The sequence below is a fragment of the Planococcus citri genome, chromosome 2 (assembly GCF_950023065.1).
Source record: "Planococcus citri chromosome 2, ihPlaCitr1.1, whole genome shotgun sequence".
NCBI classification, from domain to species: domain Eukaryota; kingdom Metazoa; phylum Arthropoda; class Insecta; order Hemiptera; family Pseudococcidae; genus Planococcus; species Planococcus citri.
In genome coordinates, this window is record NC_088678.1 from 72534987 (window position 1) to 72556721 (window position 21735).

Below are 21735 nucleotides of genomic sequence, written 5' to 3' on the forward strand. Positions count from 1 at the left end.
CAAAGTACTACAATTTGTAAAAAGTTGAAAATTCTATACCACGTACAACCGGAGCAATTTGCAACTGAAAATTTCCATATTCGGCCATTTTGGAAAACTTTGAAGTCCCACAGCTCCGCCCAAAAAAATCGCAAAAACTTCCGGTTTGCGTCATTGGTCATCGTTTGATGGCCTCTACACATGATCTGATTTTTTCAAAAATCGAAGACCCATCGTGCAAAAATCCGCTGATTTAGGATGGAATGACCCTGGTATAATTATTCGACATTTTGATCAGTACTTATGCTGAAAAATGAAGCATTTGTAAATGAAAATAAATCAAAACAGGATCTCTTTTGGATATTTTTACCCCTTTCTTTAATTTTTCTTACCTGTAAAATGATCTGAAGTTTTTCAAAAAGCAACAAGAAAGCGAAGAAAAATTACAAAAAATACATTTATTCAGTATAAAAACAATTACGTTGGTACTTATAATGTTATATGTATATAGGAATAAAACATTTACAATAGGTTGAACATTTTCTTCAAAAAATATTATCTAGGTATTTAAAGAAAGAGATGAAAGTGAAAATGAGTCAAAAAATTTTAGTACAGAACATTCTTACAACAAATTTATTTTTATGCAATGTTTTCGTCGAAATTTAAAAAAAAAAAAGTTATGCAACCAAAAATTCTCTAAATTTCAACTTACTTTTCATAGCAATCTTGGGACAATTCAACTCCAAAAAAAAATCAATTTTTCAAACAGAATTTTAAAATTCTAAATTTTTGTGTAGGTAACCAAAGATTTACCTCATTTTTCAGAGCACTCTTGCTACAATTGAAGCTTTGAAAAAATTCGTTCAACTTGTACAAAATTTAATGATGGGAAATGAGGTTTAGGAAAGAGCTACCAAACGTGTGCTGCAAAATGGCAAATTTCGAATACCCAACAATTGAGTAAGTTATGTACATTGTTAAAATTTTAAAAATTCAACGTATCAAGCATTTGATACCGCTCGATAATCCTTATCAACTTTTTGTGGTTTTTTATTTTTATCTTGTTTGGAACACTTAAAACCTTTTATTATTACCAATGTAGCTAATAGAACCCCAATTATAAACAAATATATGTCGATGTTGTCGTATGATTTTGTTTGCCTTTTAAACATTGGTCGATGTTCAAATATTCGATTATCATGATCATTTCCGAACCCTTCCGCAGCACTCAGAGCAGTCGATGAAATTCGAGAAACGGTTGTTTGTTGGTTTACATAACTCGTTACCTGAAAAAAAAACGCTTATTTAGTACGATTTTTTTGAATTTCAAAGTCGTAGAAAATGAATTTCTCGATTTTATTCGTCTTATGAAATTTTGTATAGGATGAGGGAGAAATTAGATCGAAAAATTATTCCCCTCTAAATGAAATTGAACACTCACTTCGATGTAGAAATATTCATTCTTTGGTGGGTCAAATGATCCTACGAACAAATCGGTTCCCTGTATTTGTTCCACGGCGATGTTTTCTCCAAATTGAGTTTCATTCAGTAAGAGTATCTTGAAATGATCAACTCCATGTTCAAAATTTTTGTCAGTCAGTGAAACGTAGATTTTGTTTGTCATTCCTGTTGAATTTTTCAAAGTTAGTAGAGGAAACGTCTTGTGTAAATTTTTTAAAAGTAGGTTACCTACTCGTATCTAATTCATTAACAACTTATGTATATACGGGTAATTCTCAGAAAAAGGGTCAATTTTGATGTGCATAATTTTGAAAAATAAAAATTATTTTTTTGGAAAATTTCAAGTGGGAATTATTTGTATAGGTGTCCTAGATCACTGTTCTAGTGTTGGCCTCAATTCAATCCCCCCCACTGTGGACCCCGGCACCCCTAAAATAGCGATAATTAGGATTCGACCCTCGTCGATGTGTAATATGTCGATTGATATGTTTTCGAGGTCGTAGAATTCGAATCTGGAGTTATTTTTTATGTAGAGGTGGAGGGTGAGGCGTGGGGAGGGGGGAAATGTCAAATTTTGCTTATATTATCGTGTGATATGTCGATTCACGTTTTTCAGGCCGCAAAGTTCGAATCTGAACTTATTTTTTTGGTAGGGGTGGAGGTGAGGTGTGGGGTGGGAGAAAATGTCAAATTTTGCTTGTATTATCGTGTAATATGTTGACTAGCGCGATAAAAGTACAGCTGTCTGAAATTTGGCCAAGTCGAAGGACAAATGGGCGCTGGACAAGCCGAAGGACAATCTCAACGTTTTTTCGTTTCTAGCCTTACCTACTGGACATTATTCGAGTTTGAACACGTAATAAATGCGTATTTATTATGTAGAATAACTTCCCTTTCTTAATTATCGTTTTTGGCGGGTTCATCAGGGTAAATAAAAAGGCAAGCCGAAGGACACCGATTTTGCGAAATATCATATTTTCAGAGACAAGTACGATCAGAACGAGCCATTGCGTAGGTTTTGAAAATAACATTGCGGGGTAACATTTTTATGAGGACAGTGAACCAGTGCAGCCACTCGCCAGAAAAAAATGTTGGATTGGGAAGCTACCAAAAATAATTGAAAATTGCTCTAAAATTTGCGCAAAAAGTGTGTGACAGTTTTCAAATGTGAAATGTGAGCTTCCTATGGACTTATTCCAATTGCAATTTGCACAATAATGGACCTTCGTGTTCTATGATAATGAGTATGTGTCAATTTTTCCCCCAAAAAATGAAGTTCATGACACTTTATAACATTCATTTTCAAAAACATGGCGTGTGACAGCCAAGTCGAAGGACATTTGGGGTATAAAATCGAATGTACACCAATGAAAGGAGGGGCTAAAAATCTCAATACCATATGTGAAATGTGTGGGGGATGATCCTTGAATGGAACAAAAAAAAAAATAAAAAATTTCATGCTAAAACCTTTGAGAAATTTGCCATGTACACGATTTTTACCTTTTTCTGAGAATTACCCATGTACAAATAGGTAGGCTTCTGATTTTTTCATACCGTTCATTGGTCTTCGATATGTATCGTCCAAGGAAACAACGTCTTCCACAATGGTAAACCCATAATCAAAGTCGTAATCGTTTTCAGTAAATCCTATGTAATTAACCCATGTTGGATCTACTGGGTTTTCAAGAGAGCACTTCTGAAATTATAAAATGAATGTTTTAAATTAATGCAATCTTGGTTTATTTCAACGAAGGGGCGAAAAAAATAGAAAAAGTAGTAACCTTGACAAGAGTTTCTTCATTTATCGTCTCAGCTCCGTCGTCTTTTTCAATCACATTCGTTATTGTACTTCGACGAGGTTTTCCTGGATTTTTTTCGTACTCCTCTGCACCGCAATCGGTGTATTTCAAGTCTGCTAAAGCAGTGGTGAAAAATGATTCTGTTTCCGCGCAAAATTTCATATCACTGTAACTTTCTAGTATTGAAAAAAGACGCACTACTTGAGGTTGACGAGTTAACCTCAGATAAATCTCATCTGCAAACTATCAAAAAAATGATAATATTAAGATTACATACATATAATCACTTTCTGAACATGAGTCACTATTCAATGACCAAGCGGTAGATTTTATTCTCAATCTACTTACGTAAGATTGAATGCTCATTGCTGTGGAGTATATTTACTCGTCTTACCTTATCGAATTGAAATATTTCTGGGCCCATTACAAATCCGTTGCTTACAGAAGCAATTAATTTATAATCTTGGAGCGAATCGTTGTCTGAAAATGGCGTCTCCGTTCCGATAAGAAAGTTGACCTAGGAAAAAAATTATCAAATATTCGTATATTTGAACTGAATAGTCTACAGACCAGTTCAACCGGTAAAAAGTGTTCAATTAGATAAAATTCTTGTAGCCGAAAAATTCATATTTGGGTTTTGGTACAGATTTTGCACAAAAATGGTTGCGAGGCGTCATCAAGTTAGGGGTGGGAAAAAACATATCTATAGCATAAAGGAGTTTATTTCTGGTGAATTGAACCAAAAGTTCGTAAAAAAAACTCTCAATATGGCGCAGTCGAATTTTGTACTCCCTCCCCCTTTCATTTCATGTAAATAATATGAACTATTGTAGAATTTTCTCAAATGTGACCTTCCAACTTGTGTTGAAATTTTTCTAGAAATTCGAATATATTATTATGACGATAGACGTAAACGTTTTTAAAAGGAGTAGAATTGTAACATGTGTTGCAAATTTAGTACCTACGTAATAAACTTACTCATGGTATTGTATACATTACACATGAACTGTTGTTGAATTAATGAATTTTATCAACTGTTTCCTTCCAACTCGTGTTGAAATTTTTACAGAAATTCGAATGTTATTAGTATGACGGAATTGTTTTTAAAAGGAGCAGAATTGTATAAACGTGTGTTGCAAATTCAGTAATAAACACACTCATAGTGTACATTATACGTATTTTGGCTCAGTTTATGTTTTTTTGAGCATTCTGAAAGTTTTCATTTTTTATATTCTTGAAAAAGTGTCATAAGATCTACCAGAATGAGTTGAAATTTCGCGATAAATTTAAATCAGCGAAAGGAAACAATGTACTTAGTCGTTTTATTCCCTTAGCGAGATTGAATCTATGAGTATTTTTCCAAGTTTTCGATAAAGGTGCCATACGACCTATCAAAATAGGTTAAAATGTTGCCAGAAAATCAAAAACATGTTCCAAAATTTTTTTCAATCCCTTCTGAAGGATTTCGAGCTCAAAATTTGGTCACGATTTTCGAAGCTTTCAAAAAAGCTATGAAAATGGGTTAAAACGCGAAAAGAACTCGGAATATTTCAACGCAAATATTTTAAAAGAGTCCAAAATTGGGTTAGGTTTTCCAATTTTCAGAAAACGGTGTCATGTGACGTATCAAAATTAGTTGGAATTTTTGCAGAAAATCGAAAATCGAAAATTTTTATCAAAACTTTTTAGGGGGTTTCTTGAAAAATTGCAGCTTTGCATCTGGTTGAATTTTAGAAACAAAAAACTCGTAAAATCGGCAAAAAAATGGTGGAAATGATTTCAAAAAAAAAAAAAAATGGATTAAAATACGAAACCAGTTTTTTTGACCCATTTTGATGAGCTGTCTGACACTTTTTCTAACTAGCTAGCTGGAAAAAATTGACCAAGTTTTGGGCTTGAAGTTGTTCAAAAGTGCTCAAAAGAAGTTTTGATAGAATTTTTTGATTTTCTATCGTAATTTTACCTCATTTTGATAAGTCGCATGGTTCTAGCAAAGAATACTTTTAAGATAGGTACTTAAAAAAGTTTCAGTTGAAATTATTTGAATTTTGAGCAAAATTCAAGTTTTTAAATTCATTTTCATGAGTTGTATGACATCGTTTTTGAAAACTTCAAAAATTAGGTATTATCAAATTTTGAGCTCGAAATCCTTCAGAAATGCTTTAAAAAAGTTTTGGCACAAATTTTTGGTTTTCTGTCAAAATTTTAACCCGTCCTAATCAGTCTCATCACACCTTTTTTCGAAAACTTGGAAAATTATGACCTAATCATAGGCTCTAAATTTTTTAGAAAGGCTCAAAACGAGAGTTTTGTTGAAATTTTCAATTTTCTATCAAAATTTCAACTCATTTTGATAAGTCGCACGGGCTCTTTTGGAAACCCGTAGAAAACGTTTTCATCGAAATGATAACATTTTAAATCCATAAACGCTTACTTATACTTATCTATCAAAAGCCAACTAAATTTTTTTGGGCTACAAAATTCCAACCTAATTCGGTTTCTAGAGCACAGAGCACAGTTTTGCCAGTTGCACTGTCGACTATACAATGTACTTACATAGAAATAAAATCACAAAATACTTTTTAAAAAAATAAACATAATTATGGTAATTGGTATGTACTCACTTGTGTTTGTTTATTTTGTATCTCTTCCAAGATGTTGTCGATTGGAGTATCGTTGCTTGGTTTGGTAGCATTTGTTACGACGAAAATCACCGAATATGAAGGAAATGCTTGTAATTGCTCGAGCAGAGTTTCCAATGTTGGCTTAACTGTGATTTTTAACTTGTTTCTCTCGTAATCGTCTAGAATATTATAGTTAAATTATTTGAATGTACAAATAAACAGGATTTGTACTTAAAACATATTTTATTTAAGGTGAAGGTAATTTTGATTGGATTAAGAAACCATCTACTCGTAGCTCTTTTCTTTTGAAGCCATTTCTGATGAGAATCTTCCTGATCTGGCTCACATTTGAATTTCTGAGATTTATTTTAAAAAATGATATTCAAACTTGGAATTGCCACATCAATATTTTATTTTATTTTTTGAAACTTTAGATATCTACCAGTTTGAAATATTTTATCGTTTGAAATAATTTTGATAGTAAGTACCTATAGATAATGTTTGTTCAAATTTGAATGCTGTTTCGGAAGACTCGAAATACGGGTTATTTAATGAATGAACTGAACAATGTTTTCAAAAAGTATGGAAGGTACATTACAGTATTTGCATATTTTTTACTCACATGACACATAGGAAGAGTAGATTTTCTTAACCATACAAAAACTCATCCCATCATTGGCCAGCTTTTTGAAGATTGTGTCGATGTTTCCTGATAACCAGTTGGTGTCGTTCGCGGTCATTTCGAAGTAGTCGTTAACAAAAATAATCGGTTTTACGGGTACCATCGAGGCACATCCTATAAGTAGAAATTAAAACTGTTAAAAAGTTATCAAATAGGAAAAAAAATTTTTTAGAGCTTACGCTATTTACTTACCATAGTTGAATAACATTAACACAAGGAACACTAACACGAAACACATTTTGAATCTTGAACTTAGTCAACTGTTACTTATTACTTATTACTACTCGTACGAGAATGAACTGAATAAATGGTCTAAAAGTAGGCGCCTTATATTAAAAAAGATAAAACATTTGAATGACTTTTGTTATCAGAGATTAACTAATAGAAGCATAATTTCTATTTATTGCCATGACGTATGTGGGTATATATGTAATTATTCGACATTTTGATTAAATGATAATTATGTAGGCTAATCTGTATTTGATCAATGACGAATATGACGATGAATATACGTCATAAGGTTGCTAACTTACGTGTGTACGAGACGAGCAAGGAACGAGCCTCTGGCAGTGTGGCCATTTCTGATATCTTTTTTCTCCCTGCGTACTTTTCTAAACTTTTTAAAAGTAAGTTACCTACTCGATTTTATTTTTTCTGTTAATACGTCGGTAGATATACAGAATTTTTTTCAATTTGAAATCCCCTCTCTCCTCAAGGTATACTTTTGTTCTTTTTAGAAAAAAAAAGATGTTTTGGTACATTCTGTTTTTTAAAATTGGCATAGAGTAAATACCCAAAAGTGTCATCATTTTTCAATGATTTCTCTACATTTTTCGCTCTTTTAATTTGAAAAAGCAAATCTTTGGATGAAAAATATAACAAGATCTGGTCAGATCTAACCAATCAGGTCTCTTCTCATTGAATATGATCAGCTCATGAACAGATGTAATTGGATCTAAGGAATGTCCGGATTTGATCACGTCTAGGGCAACCTAAAATAAATACTTTTATTCGAGGTAAAATATTCAATATTTTATTTGATTATTTAGAGTGAAATATCGCTCAAAATATTCGAATACCTACGAGAATATTTGAAAATATGCGAATTCAATGTGGGTATAGTTTTACTCGTCTTGACAAACACATTACAAAAATTGTTATACGCGTAAGCCTATCGTTGAGTTTAATTTTCTAAAATGTATACACTATTCTCAAAATAGAACAAAATGCTCGAATTACAATTTTGTGTGTGTACCTACATAAGTACATGTGTCTTTACATACTTGATGGTACTATAGTTTGCTAAACCACACCTTACCCACAATTTATAAAATGAATAAAAAATTGACTTTTGCATCCATAGCATTCATAGCTGTCAGTGAAGTTCTAGTGGTTCGGTGTAATTCTAAATAAGGTTTCTCTACATGTGAAACTAGCTCTATTACTTCACACGATACCTGTAACAAACCATTACTCGAATTATAAAATAGACGCTTTCGCTTGAATTTCATCAATTTAGAATTACCTATGTCAGATTCTTACTTACTTCTATGAAAAAGTATTCTTCATTTGGTGGTTGAAATAATCCTTGGAATAAATCGGTCTTTGCTACCTGATGTAGAGGAATATCTTGCTGAAGATTAGTTCCATTAAGGAAGAGAAGAGTGAAACTTCCGCATGTAACATTATGAAAAATTTTGCTGCTCGAAGTCACGTACAGTCTATTGGATTTTCCTAGCAAGTTCGCAATGAAACAATGTCATTCGCCTATTTACGTGTTTTTCGTGAATTTTGTAAAAGTACTTAATTGATTTTTTAAAATTCAAGCTTACTTTTAATTGGTCTTCTTCGTGTTTCGTTCAAGGAACTAACTGGGCTAACGGAAAACCCGTATTCAATGTTGAAGCGACTTTTACTAATTAAATGGTAATTGTAAAAAGACGGATGTTTTGGGTTTTGTTTTCCTTGATGATCGAACTCTGCCTGAAATGTTGGAAATTACGACATTACCAAGTTGATTTCAATGAAGCGTAGAAGGGGTGAAAAATGCAACCATGCGAGTACTAAGATCTTCTAAAATGGATTTGCCATCCTCCGTATGAGTGTACCCGATTTGTTGTAAGTTAATATCCGTTGACATTATCTTATTCTCATTGTAATCGAAACTATCACTAACGTATACTACAGGTTCACCTGTAAGTGTATCAATACTAGAGTCGAATCTCTCTTCGGGTTGTGAAATATGCATAAATACTTTCCATGGAAGGTATCTCAACCACAGATACACACTTTCTGAACGCTACAATGAACATTGAACATATCAAGTTGAAAATATGAAATTCATTAAAATGTAGGGAGAGAATCGTTTTTCATTTCTCTTTTTACTTGATTAAATTCGAAGAATTTTGGAAGTATAACCCCGTTACTTATAGAAGTAATTAATCTGTATTCTTGAAGGGATTCAACTTGAGAAGAATTACTCCTTTCTAAGACAAAGCTGACCTGGAAATATTTTCAGAATTTGTATACATACAATTGCGGATACATGCCGTGAAATATACATCAATTACCTCCGTTCTTTTCATTTGTATTTCTTCTAATACGTTGTCAATCAAGAACCAGTCTTGTGGTTTCGTAACATTTGTGATTACACAGATTGCTGAGTTTTGTGGCGAATCTTGTAATTGTGTTAGTGTACTCTTGAGTGTTGTCTGGCCTTTGATATGGTGAACGTCATTATAGGTCGTTGTACCATTTACTATTTCCACGATGTCTGCAAAAAATATTGGTATCATTCAAATTTTGAAAATTGGCGACCGTTGATCATCTGCTTATTATAATTAAATAGACCGAAGATCGTGTAAAAATACATCATCAGTCAAAATTTCAGGCGTTGAAGCGCATTCTTTGATTTTTGGCGAATTTTTAAAGATCCAATCTGGACCAAAAAAATAAAGTAAATACAAAATTTCAAGATTGACCTATAAAGTTGAAATTTAGTATATAGGTACTGTATTCTATTTTCGACTTCTCGAATAGAATGTAAAAAATTTTGTTGAGCAGTTCTGGAGGCTCCAGTAAAGTTTTGAATGTTGAAATTTCTGCAAAATTCTACCTAAGAAAGTTGCAAAATTAAAATTTACTCTAGTTGTATCCTAATTCCAACGTGCCGAATCAACTGGGAATTGTTTTAGGGCGGTTTGGAACCTCCTACAATTTTTTTGGAAATTTCAGTTCGCTATAAATTTCATAAAATCCATCAAAGAAATATACGTTTCCGAACTGGCAGTAATCGATTTTTGAAAAATGGCGTATGACGTTAATTAGTACGGTTTTTGAATTTGAACATCCAAAATTTTTTTGCAGACCCCAGAACTGCTCAAAATGATTCGAAACTATCTTTAATTAATTCGGCAGGTCGAAAATCTGATGCATACCAACTTTCAGCTTACTGAATCAATTTTTTGGAATTTCATTACTTTTCAAGGGGCTGCTTTAGTGTGCTTCTTGGAGGCCACTTTTGGCTTTTTGCAATTTCAAAATGGTCACTCTTGGGCAAAAATTGCAAATTTTAAAAATAAATTTCGCTCGCAGATTTATTTTTTTTAATTAAGGTATTCAAAAGGTGCCAAATTAATTTTTTTTCGATTGATATGATTTTGAAGACAATGGGTAAGTGTGATCTAACTGACTTTCATTCTGGACCAAAAACCATCCAAATGTTTGGCTTTGAACAATTTGAAAAAAAATACCTATGAAAGGTATGACTTTGCATAAAATTTGTTATACCAGCATAAACTTTTGTGGAAACATTTCGTTCCTTACTATCCCATTGAGGGTTTTCTTAATTGTAAGTAGGTAATTATCGTCATTATAGTGAGTAAGTACTTATTTGTAAATTTGTACTTACACGATTTATCTGGAAATATTATCTTGAAATGAAGATCCAATCGATCATTGTAGAAATCAGTAGAAATATTTTTGATGCTTGCTGAGTACCGATCTATGTCGTATGTAGTCGTATTCACCTTATCATATATGAGAGTAACTATCTTCGTTGATGTACATTCTACAAATATTGAGTGATAGAAAATAAAAATGCAAGTCGCTTACTATTATGAAAAAAAAATGTCACGTTCTTACCATTACATTGAAGAATAATGAAAACGCCAAAAAGGAAAATGAAATGCATTGTATCAATCCACTGTGTAGTTTTCATCATAGTATTATAATGAATGATAAAATAATGAGGTGAGCGATGTTTTATATTATGTATACATGCTTTTGAACAAGGGTTGGGTACCTATTTGTGGATGGTGTTATCAGAATTTTGCGGAAATTCAGCAATGACCATGTTATTCGAGCGTCATTTATGATAAATTAAAAAGGTTTCTCATTATTTTCCACGAATTGACTGATTCATGCAGAAAAAAAACAGGAAATAATAGAATCTAGCTAATTGTGCTGCTGTCACAGTGATGTAACTTTTTTCAAAAAATACAAATATACACCTACACCTCTAGACCGGCTCTCCATTACTTCTGCAGGGTATATTTGAAGATTGTGTGTCGAAAATTGAATTTTTTCCCCTCTCTCCTTCTTTTCAAGAAAAAGTGAAAACAAAAAGAATTCAAAAAATATTTTCTTTAGTGAAAATAATCCTACTGAATACATTTGAAGACGTCATAGCAAAAAGGACATATGTGTGAAATTGTATTTTGAGAAAAAACTGTTTGAAAGTTTGAGTGCTTGTGAAGTTTAGAAATGTGCATATTTGAACATGGTGACGATTTTATCTTATTTTCCCACTATCTAACTATATGAAATGCTATGCACCATCGGTCTGGAGGAAACTGTGTGTTAGCGGTAAGCGCTCAAACATTTCGAATTATATGTCCTTTTTGAAGCGAAAAATTGGCCAATTTTTTTTTGATTTAAAAATGTTTTTGAGCAAATTTTTGGATTTAAACCAGGTAAATAATGGTTAATAACACAAAATCGACCATGAGTAACCCATTATCTCTGAAAAAAGATCGCTATGTTGAGTAAAAAAAAAAAAACAAAAAAGACAAGTTTTTTTGGCCAATTTTTAGTGTGCGTAGCACACTATTGGTTTCGCTTTGAGAAATGAAATTTTATTGGAACTGAATGTTCTCTTAAGCTATCCAACCGTTTTTTGTACCTATTGGACACCATTTGAGAATCATTAAGACGGAGGGAATAGATTAATTTTCATTCAATTCGGATGGGTAGTTGCTGAGTAATTGCAATTTTAGTTCATTATTTTAATGCATTAAATCCTAAAAAAGGGAAAAGGGGACTTGTAGAACACCTGCCGCTCATTGTACCCTGCTATACCCCCAGTCTATTCCATCACCAGCTGTGTTTCATTGTACCCTGTTACACCCCCAGTCTGTTAGCTGTAAATTCCAAGTGGGAGTGGTTTGGTGGGGCGTTTACCAAACAAATATATTATTTTAATGCCGTAACCCTCGTAGCGAAGTGGTGGCTGAGTGGTTAGGGCATGTAGGTAGGAATAGGAATATTTAGGGATCCAGGTTCGAATCCCCGTGAGGTAAGTAGGTAGGTGACAGATTTTTCGTAGGAAAATTGGATAGGTAAATGCTTCGGAGTTACCTATGTAGTAGGTACATGATAATGGGGTAAAAATAATGCTGAAATTGAGTTATGAATTTATGATATATTTGCTAACTAAAAATTCATTTCATTAATTTTTTGTCTACCTATAGCCATAAGTATAGTAAGAATTACCTTGACATGAATAATTTTCAACTTTTTACTTATAATTTAAAAATTACTTCAAAATGAGTAATTAAACTAATTTTTGTACAATTGAACCATGTAATTTTTATTATCATGATTTAGTAAAAATTATTAAAACAAAACGATTTTTACTATTGGTACCTATAGCAAAATTTATTAAAATGATAAGTTTTACTATACGATTACAGTAAAAATTATGGAATGGGATCGTCGTCGTTTCCTTATAAGCGGTAGGCCTATTGGCCTGTCTGCTGCGGTGTGGAACCTGTTGAGGATGAGCCTGAGGTATCCGTGAGTTTCCTCCTTGGTCTCCCTCTGCTTCTCTTCCCCATTGGTGTATATTGGAGGACCTGTTTTGGTGATCTTGTTTCCTCCATCCTTTTGACATGATTTCTCCAATCTTTCCTATACTGTTTTATCTTCTTCATGACTGGCTTCACTCCGAGATCTGCTGTTATTTTCTCGGATGGGACTCTGTCTCTGAGAGTCACCCCTGCCGTTCTCCTCATGAACTTCATCTCTGCTGCCGTTATTCTTCTTTTATCAGATTTCTTCAGTGCCCATACCTCGCTTCCATACGTCATCATTGGTATTGCTAGGGTATTGTACACCTTCAATCTTGTTTCTTTTCGCACCTTACTGCTTCTTAGGGTCCTATTTATCAGTCCTGTGACTCTCAGGAACTTTGCAATCTTTCCACCAACATCTACTTCTCCCTGGTATGATATCGTGTTTCCCAGGTATTTGAAATTATTGACCTGTTCAATGATTTTTCCATTTATTACAATCTTGCTTCTTACTGGCTCCTTTCCTTTGAAGGCCATTGTTTTTGTTTTCTCTGAAGATATTCTCATATCATACTTTTCTGATGTCTTTGTTAAATTATACATTGATCTCTGTAGGTCATCTTCTGTTTCGGCTAGTACTGCTTGATCATCTGCGAATAATACTGTTGATATTTCTTGCCTTCTGTCTGTCTTGATTCCTTTTGGCTTCATTTTCTGCCATTCTTTTACCATGTGGTCCATGTACATGTTGAATAAAACACAAGACAGTGGGCATCCCTGGCGAACTCCTCTGTTTATTTCTGCTTGTTCTGAAAGTCTATTTCCAATTCTTACTCTTATTCTAGTGTTCTTATATATGCTGTTTATCACCTTTCACATTTTATATGTTACCTTTTCATCTTTTAGGACTTCAAACAGTTTTTTTCTATTAACCCTATCATATGCTTTTTCCAGGTCTATAAAGCACATGTGTGTTTCTAGGTTGTATTCGATCCTTTTTTCCATCAGTAGTTTTACTGTATAACTTGCGTCAGTGCATGATCTTCCTTTTCTAAATCCGTTTTGACTTTCTGACAGCTTTTCTTCTGTATGCTCTGCCAGTCGTTTTGCCAGTATTTTCGCATATATCTTGTAGCAGGTGTTGAGTAGACTTATTCCTCGGTAGTTTTTCAGGTGTGACATATCGCCTTTCTTGAAGAGTGGTATTACAATTGCTGTTTTGAAATCTTCAGGTACCTTTTCTTCTTGGTACATCCTATTTAGGAATTCCAGAAGTCTTCTTTTAAATTCACCACTTGCATATTTGTACAATTCTGTTGGTATGCCATCTTCTCCTGGAGCTTTTGCATTTTTTGCCGTTCTCAAAGCTTCTTGTAGCTCTTTAATTGAAATTCTGTCTTCTGTTTCTCCAATTTCATCTTCTATCTTTGTATCTTGTGCATTTTTATCACTCCAGAGTTCTTCAAAATATTCCTTTGCGTCATTGATTTTAATCTTTGGCAAACCCACTCTTTCGTTAAAATTTGTGTCAATTCTTCTTATGATTTTGTACACCTTTGGCCGTAACTTGTATGTGTCATGCTCCAGGAATGTGATGAAATTTTCCCAGCTCTCTCTCTGTAATTTCCTGGACTTTCTCTTGACTTTTGCCGACTGTTTTCGATATTCTTCACCATCGACCTCGCTTTTTGTGCTCATGAATTTTCTGAATGCCTGTCTTTTCTTTTGTATGAGTTCTTGGATTTCGTTGTCCCAATTCTTTATTCGCTTTGCCCCAATTCTGCAAGGAACCATTCCTAAGCTTTCTTTTGCCGCTTTTGTCACAATGGATTTGATATTTTTCCATTCTTCTTCTATGTCCTGGCTTGTTGGTATCTCTTGACTAATGATGTTCATCCGTCTTTGGTACAGCCATTGGTTGGTTGGGTCATCCAGGGCTCTTGTGTTGATCTTCTTTTCATTCTTTCTGGCTGGTATTCTTGTTGTTTCCATTCTCATTACTCCTTGAACAAAATGATGGTCAGTGCCTATTTCTAGGCCTCTGTATGTTCTTACATCCAAGAATTTCTTTGCGGCATTTTCATGGGATCTGGTACTTAATTATGAGTATTTAGTTAAATTTTTTTGTAAAAATTACCCATATTTTTTTCGTGTAATAGGCAATGCAAATTCTTAACATAGGTATTTTATAAGATTTAATTCTTAATTTAGAATGAAAAGCAAGTTCTGAAAATGTGAAAATTGGTTTGAAAATTTATAAATTTGAAGACAATGGAAATTCTAAAAAAAATAATATGAAAATTTGTATTTAGAGACGCTAAGAATTCCAAAAATTGATTAAAAGTTCTGTAAGTTGCAGATAATGTGAACTTGAAAATTATATGAAATAAGTATTGTAATATTTATGAAGAAGATGAGAATTCTGAAAAATTGGAGGCAATGTGAATTCCAAAAATTGAGTAAACGTTTTACAATTTGTGGAAAATATGAACTTGAAAATTGAATTTGAAATTTTTTAATTTAAAGACAATAAGAATTCTGAAAAATTATTCAAAATTTGACTATTTAGAGGCAATGTGAATTCTAAAAATTGATTGCAAATTTCCTAACTCAGCAGCAATGCAAAATTCTGAAAATTTATTGAAAACTTTATGAAATTGTAGCGATGGGGAATTCGGGAAAATCGATTTGAAATTTTGTAAATTTTAAAACAATGCAAACTATGAAAAACAACTAGAAATTTCTTAATTTAGAAGCAATACAAGCTTATAAATTATTCTGAAATACCTATTGTAATTTGGAAAATATGAAAACACTGAAAAACAATTATTATTTTGAAGCAGTGAGAGTTTCAAAAATTCTCATCACTGTGACATGGTTGATTCACTTATGCACTACCTAGATGCAATAACGGTTATAGCTGTAGAAAAGGCAGCTAGCTACGCACACTTTGCAGCTAAGCTTTGCTTAGCTGTCTAGTTTTTTATTGATTTAAAAATGTTTTTGAGCAAATTTTTGGATTTAAACCAGGTAAATAATGGTTAACAACACAAAATCAACCATGAGTAGCCCATTATCTCGGAAAAAGTAAATTTTTAATTGACTTCGCAGTTGTAAAATGGCGATATCTCACTGGTTTTTCGACTTTGTGAAGTGGGGTGGTCTCATATGATAGAGGAAGGTCTGAAGAATAACAATATGGATTCGTCTCAAAAAGGACATATGTGTCATATATACCCCTTTTTGTTATGACGTCTTCATTTCTACATCGCTTGATTGAAACTATTTTTTGTCCTTTCTTTGAAAATAAATTCCTATTTTCCTTCGCATAGAACACAAGTCGGAAAATTCTTATAGGTAGAAGATTTCAACTGAAAAGTAAACTTTCTTATCATTCCAAGTATCGAGTGATTTTTTTTTTCAAATCCAAGTTGTGTGCTTTGATTTTTACTCTGCCTTATTAGTGGCTACGTAAACTAAAATGATTAGGTACCGAGACTGATGTATTAATTATTCACCTCTCTTGTGCATAAAAATGACTCAATTTGAATTTCCAGTATATGGTACATACCTCTCCTTTCTGACGTGGTCAGCGTTTTAAAAAAAGACATGTGGGTAACCTTATCAATTTAAATAAATTTTTTATTCAAAAGTTCTGTGATCAGTTACATTATGCTATAGTCGAATGTCATGGTATTCATAATATTGATGATTGAAAGATATGGAAATTGGAAAAATTGGTCTGAAAAATTGTGAAAAGTTGGGGAGTCATTTCTCGCGCACTGAAATTACAAAATTTTGTGTGAAATTGAGTGAGACTAGAAATTATTCAAAATACATTTACGACATTGCGACTCGCGATCAGAAGGAGCAAGTTCATCTACGATTATTCAATATTATTCCCCTCTTTCTTTTCGCCTTTAGAATTGTATTCCTCATTTTTGTTTTTTCTCGTACTTTAAATAATCTATAGTGACATTAATTCATCGTAGATGAGTGATCAACTAATAACTAATCAACAATTTGTTTTGTTTTCTTGTTTCAGGTGAGTTTCAAATTTTTATTCGTAGGAATAAGATGAAGTACTTTATAATGAGTAAGTAAGTGTTTTTTTCTCATTGTCAGTATCTTGGAAAATATCTATCCTTTCCATAACAACCCGGCCTTGTTTCAATTTAAAGGCATATTAAATGGGGAAAAGGAAGGGATGAAATGAAGAGTGATATTCCAAAACTCGCTTTGTCCATTTTCACAACTTTTCAGGAAAGAGGAAAAACAGTTTCCCTTTAAATGGGTAAATTGGCTTTTTAGGCGAGTTTAGCACTTTATTTGGGTGGATTTATGATGTAGGAGTGTACGTATAGACTTCATCCATTAAATACTGCTGAAAAAAATTTCAATAAAATGGACAAAGCGCGTTTTGAAACATTTATTTTTTTTTAAATTTTTAGTGAATTGACTATTTAGGTGAGTTTAACACCTCATTTTGGTAGGTTAATGAATAATGATGTAGTAATGTGAGTTAATACTTCATCTACCAGGTACCGCTGAAAACCCAACTTCGATAAAAATGGACAAAGCGAGTTTTGGAATATCACTCTTCAAATGTATTTTCATATTTTTTATTGATTTTTTTCCCAGTTGGTATTCTAAACAAGTAAACATCATCTCATTGTTCAGAGTAAAAAACAATTTTAGGAATTGGAGTAGTTTTGACACTTTGAAGTCATCGTGAATTTTTTGAAGAAAAAAATCAGTCGTTTTCTTCAAAATCCAATACAAGTTAGTTTTTTATAGTCAAAAAAATATTGAAATGAGATGATTTAGTTTTTGGGGTTGATCTATAAAACCTGTGATCTCATCATTCAATCATTTGGGAAGGGAGTGATCCATCAGCGAAACATTATACAGCAGTATTTTTGTCATCTATGAGCATTTGAATCTGAAATTCTCAACTTGACTTCATTTTGAGAAATTTTGAAAGCTCACATTTTCAGCAAAAAAAAAAATTACGAAATTTTCGATTTGTGGCATTTGTCGTCATTTGATGTTCTTGACGGTATTTTCACAGTTCACACGCAAAATTTTATTTTTCATGTCGATGATTCATCCTCCATTAGCATTCGAGTAATAATAAAAAAAATATACGAGGGTATCAATTTATTTAAATTTGTTAGTTGAAAGTTATACAACCATGAACAGATACTTAACTTGATAGTCGAATGGCTTTGCTAGATGACGACGATCGTTTTCAATTTCCTGTGGTTTCAATGATTTTTCGCTGCAAATATATGTACTATACCCACTTACAGAACTTCCAAATCAGTTTTTTTTAAAAATCCGATCAAATAGACGTGAAGCATCCCTACGATAAACGCGACTATTTTTATAACCACAATTCAATCATGCGAAAACGTTTCCAAATAGGAGTAGGACTACATCTGGGTAATTCTCAGAAAAAGGGTCGATTTTGATATGCATAATTTTGAAAAACGAAAATCATTTTTTTGGAAAATTTCAAGTGGGAATCATTTGTATATGTGTCCCAGATCCCTTTTCTAGTGTTGGCCTCAATTCAATCCCCCCACTGTGGACCCCGGCCCCCCTAAAACGGCGATAATTAGAATTCGACCCTCATCGATGTGTAATATATCGATTGACATGTTTTCAAGGTCGTAGAATTCGAATCTGGAGTTATTTTTTTTGTAGAGGTGGAGGGTGAGGCGTGGGGAGGGGGAAAATGTCAAATTTTGCTTATATTATCGTGTAATATGTCGATTTATGTTTTTCAGGCCGCAGAGTTCGAATCTGGACTTATTTTTTTGGTAGGGGTAGAGGTGAAGTGTGGGGAGGGAGAAAATGTAAAATTTTGCTTGTATTATCGTGTAATATGCCAACTAGCGCGATAAAAGTACAGCTGTCTGAAATTTGGCCAAGTCGAAGGACAAATGGGCGCTGGACAAGCCGAAGGACAATCTCAACGTTTTTTCGTTTCTAGCCTTACCTACTGGACATTATTCGATTTTTAACACGTAATAAATGTGTACTTATCATGTAGAATAACTTCCCGTGCTCAATTATTGGTTTTGGCGGGTTCATTGGCGTAAATGAAAACACCAAGCCGAAGGACACAGATTTTGCGAAATATCAGAACTTCACAGATAAGTACGATCAGAACGAGCTGTAATGTAGTTTTTAAAAACAACGGTGCGGGGTAACATTTCTATGAGAACAGTGAACCAGTGCAGCCACTCACCAGAAAAAAATGTTGGATTGGGAAGCTACCAAAAATAATTGAAAATTGCTCGAAAATTTGCGCAAAAAGTGTGTGACAGTTTTCAAATGTGAATTGTGAGCTTCCTATAGACTTATTGCAATTGCAATTTGCACAATAAGAGACCGTCATGTTCTATGATAATGAGAATGTGTCAATTTTTCCAAAAAAAAATGAAGTTCATGACACTTTATAACATTCATTTTCAAAAACATGATGTGTGACAGCCAAGTCGAAGGACATTTGGGGTATAAAATCAAATGTACACCAATGAAAGGAGGGTCTAAAAACCTCAATACCATGTGTGAAATGTGTGCGGGGTCATTCTTGAATGGTCCAAAAAAAAAAAAAATTCATGCTAAAACCGTTGAGAAATTTGCCATGTACACGAATTTTACCTTTTTCTGAGAATTACCCAACTACATAATTTTTATTTGATTATTTGGAGTGAAATATTGCCCAAAATATTCGAATACCTCAAGAATATTTGAAAATATGCGAATTCAAAAACGAAATTTATTTCTAAAGAAAAAGAAAATATCCATGACGTTTGCAGTGTTAAGATTTTCTAAATTCAAAAATTTCCAAAATATTCGAAATAATGTTAGGCTTATTTAAAAGGAAATTTTCTGAAATGTAAAATAATTTTGTTAAATTTCTGATGTCCAGATCTGGTTAGATTTGATCTGAACTTTGATCTGACCAGATATGATTACATTTAGCCAGCCTTACCCGATCAAATTGAATCCAGGAAATATCCAGAGTTTAAAATTGAAGAAAGTTTTAATCCAGTGTATATAAAGTGTAAAAGTGACAAAACTGGATTTTCCTTGAAAATGTCCAAAAAATCTTGAAGTACTTATCCGATTTTTTTAGACTAAAAAGTATCAAAATATCCAAAAAAAAAAGGAAGATTCGAAAAAATGTTCAATTTTTTCAAAATATCTGAAAAACGGCAACACTGCACTGACTGAGCGCGCGACTTGAACTATGTTGCAGGCTTTAAGCCCAACTGGAATGGATTTGCGTGTTTGTGAGGGGAAACAGGGCTCTGGAATGCTATAGGAATGTGCTCTCAGGCCACTCCTTTTCTTTTAGGAACTGATATGTATAGAGAAGCGTGGTAAAAACTGTTTTTTATAATACATATGTACATAGTGGAAAAAATCATTTTTATTATGATGAATATGCAGCTGCTTGGGATGTGCAGGTGACTGTAGGTATGTATTTGCTCCTCTACGATGTTCTTTAAACCCATGAAATATTAACAAAGAGTTCATCGAACTTTGAACATATGTTCAGAATAACGTTTAACAGCAATTATTATGAGCACGTCGGTATAAAATCATAACAAAAATACCGGCGGCGCTAAACTATAGATCAAAATATTAGTATCCAACAATTTTCCCAGTACGCTTTATGGGGAAAAATTGCTAACTTTTGATGACGTAATCATTTACTTACTTGGTGTTGAGTTGAGGTAACATACTTACTTTACAAAATATGTTTACTAAGAATCAAGAAGACAAATGTCGATAAATAAAAGAAACGTGTGTAAAAAAAAAATACAATTTTTTCAATTGTTCGCGGATTTGAATGAACTTATTGCTGTAGTCTCAAATTGAAGACAATGAAATAATGTTTCATTCAACCCATTAGAAGAGTCTGTTCCAAAAAATGTTATTCAAAACACAATTCCTTTTGGACATTTTCACCAATAAATTCATTGTATCAGCAACAACAAATCCAACAAACCCAGTTAGAACTTTAATCAAAAAACAAATTCAAAATATTTCAAACCATTCTGAAAATCACTCCTGTATTCTCCAAAATTCTTTAGGAAATTACCATGTAAACCTATTAGACCTCACTTCCGAGTACAATAAATTTCCTCCCTGGGAATTAATTTTACCAGAATTCAATCTATCCTTATCCCAATACAAAAAAAATGAGTACCCATCTGGTTTCATCAAAGAAAAATATACTGAGATCATAGCAGAATATCATGAATTTATTTTATGCTTCACAGATGGTTCTAAAAATGAGTTTGAATATGCAGGCTATGCTTTTTCTATTGATGGTAAAATTACCAACTTCACAGCTCATAAATATTCTTCAATTTTCAATTTAGAAGTTTCTGCTATACTCCATTGCCTACAAAAGATCTCTACTTCAAAAAGCCCTAACAAAAAATTCCTGATTCAGTCAGACTCACTCTCTGCTCTTTTATCAATTCAAAACAAATTTTCTGAACATCAACTAGTCCATAAGATCCATCAAATCATCTATAAACTTCAGTCTACTGACAAAATTATCAAATTTATGTTTGTCCCAAGTCATGTAGGCATTGAAGGAAATCAAGCAGTAGATGAATCAGCTAAATCAGCTGTTACCCCCTCTAAAATTTTCTCTGTGACCCATGATGATGTTATTAACATTCTAAAAATCATCCAAAACTCCAATTGGCAAAACCTATGGAACTCAAAAACAAATCACAAACTATTTACCCACAAAAAATCAATCCTCCCTTGGAAGCACCTTAGTCACCTAAACAGATCAGAAGAAATTATAATCACCCGCCTCCGAATTGGTCATACCAAATTAACCCACAGCCATTTGTACACCAAAGCTCCTAAACCCACCTGTCAATTCTGTAATTCTGAAATAATCTCCACTCAACACCTTCTATTCTACTGCCCCTCCCTCAAAACAAAACGCCAATCCTTAAACATTTCAGACCTCAACCCTACAATTCCTGACAACATCAAACAGATGGAAAACATTCTCAAATACATCAAAGAAATCAATCTTTCAAACCAAATCTAGACTAACCCCTCGAAACTGG

At 33.1% G+C, this 21735-nt stretch overlaps 3 protein-coding genes across 6 annotated transcripts in view; 1 reads left to right on the forward strand and 2 right to left on the reverse strand.

The window, feature by feature from the left end:
* Iml1 (GATOR complex protein Iml1) overlaps window positions 1-21735 on the forward strand; it is a 289826-nt gene that overhangs the window by 172042 nt on the left and 96049 nt on the right. The window lies entirely within an intron of this gene.
* LOC135837618 (uncharacterized) lies at window positions 423-7029 on the reverse strand. The gene is made up of 8 exons (XM_065352961.1): window positions 6738-7029; window positions 6486-6659; window positions 5864-6042; window positions 3634-3756; window positions 3222-3482; window positions 2995-3136; window positions 1421-1605; window positions 423-1265 (listed from the first exon to the last, which is right to left on the reverse strand). Exons 1-8 carry the CDS (start codon window positions 6781-6783, stop codon window positions 981-983), a joined length of 1395 nt encoding a protein of 464 aa, XP_065209033.1. The 5' UTR covers window positions 6784-7029; the 3' UTR covers window positions 423-980.
* LOC135834372 (uncharacterized) lies at window positions 7555-10765 on the reverse strand. The gene is made up of 8 exons (XM_065348235.1): window positions 10689-10765; window positions 10456-10614; window positions 9116-9318; window positions 8931-9047; window positions 8599-8844; window positions 8378-8528; window positions 8092-8279; window positions 7555-8002 (listed from the first exon to the last, which is right to left on the reverse strand). Exons 1-8 carry the CDS (start codon window positions 10762-10764, stop codon window positions 7871-7873), a joined length of 1272 nt encoding a protein of 423 aa, XP_065204307.1. The 5' UTR covers window position 10765; the 3' UTR covers window positions 7555-7870.

Excerpts from the sequence above, each read along its gene's own strand:
- LOC135837618 (XM_065352961.1), bottom strand. The coding sequence starts at position 6,783 with ATGTGTTTCGTGTTAGTGTTCCTTGTGTTAATGTTATTCAACTATG. Across the intron at positions 3,757-5,863 it reads TACAAAATAAACAAACACAA|GTCAACTTTCTTATCGGAAC; the intron begins GTGAGTACATAC and ends TTTTTTTCCTAG. Across the intron at positions 1,606-2,994 it reads ATATCGAAGACCAATGAACG|GAATGACAAACAAAATCTAC; the intron begins GTATGAAAAAAT and ends AAAATTCAACAG.
- LOC135834372 (XM_065348235.1), bottom strand. The coding sequence starts at position 10,764 with ATGAAAACTACACAGTGGATTGATACAATGCATTTCATTTTCCTTTTT. Across the intron at positions 8,845-8,930 it reads AATTCTTCGAATTTAATCAA|CGTTCAGAAAGTGTGTATCT; the intron begins GTAAAAAGAGAA and ends TGTTCATTGTAG. Across the intron at positions 8,529-8,598 it reads AAGATCTTAGTACTCGCATG|GCAGAGTTCGATCATCAAGG; the intron begins GTTGCATTTTTC and ends CCAACATTTCAG.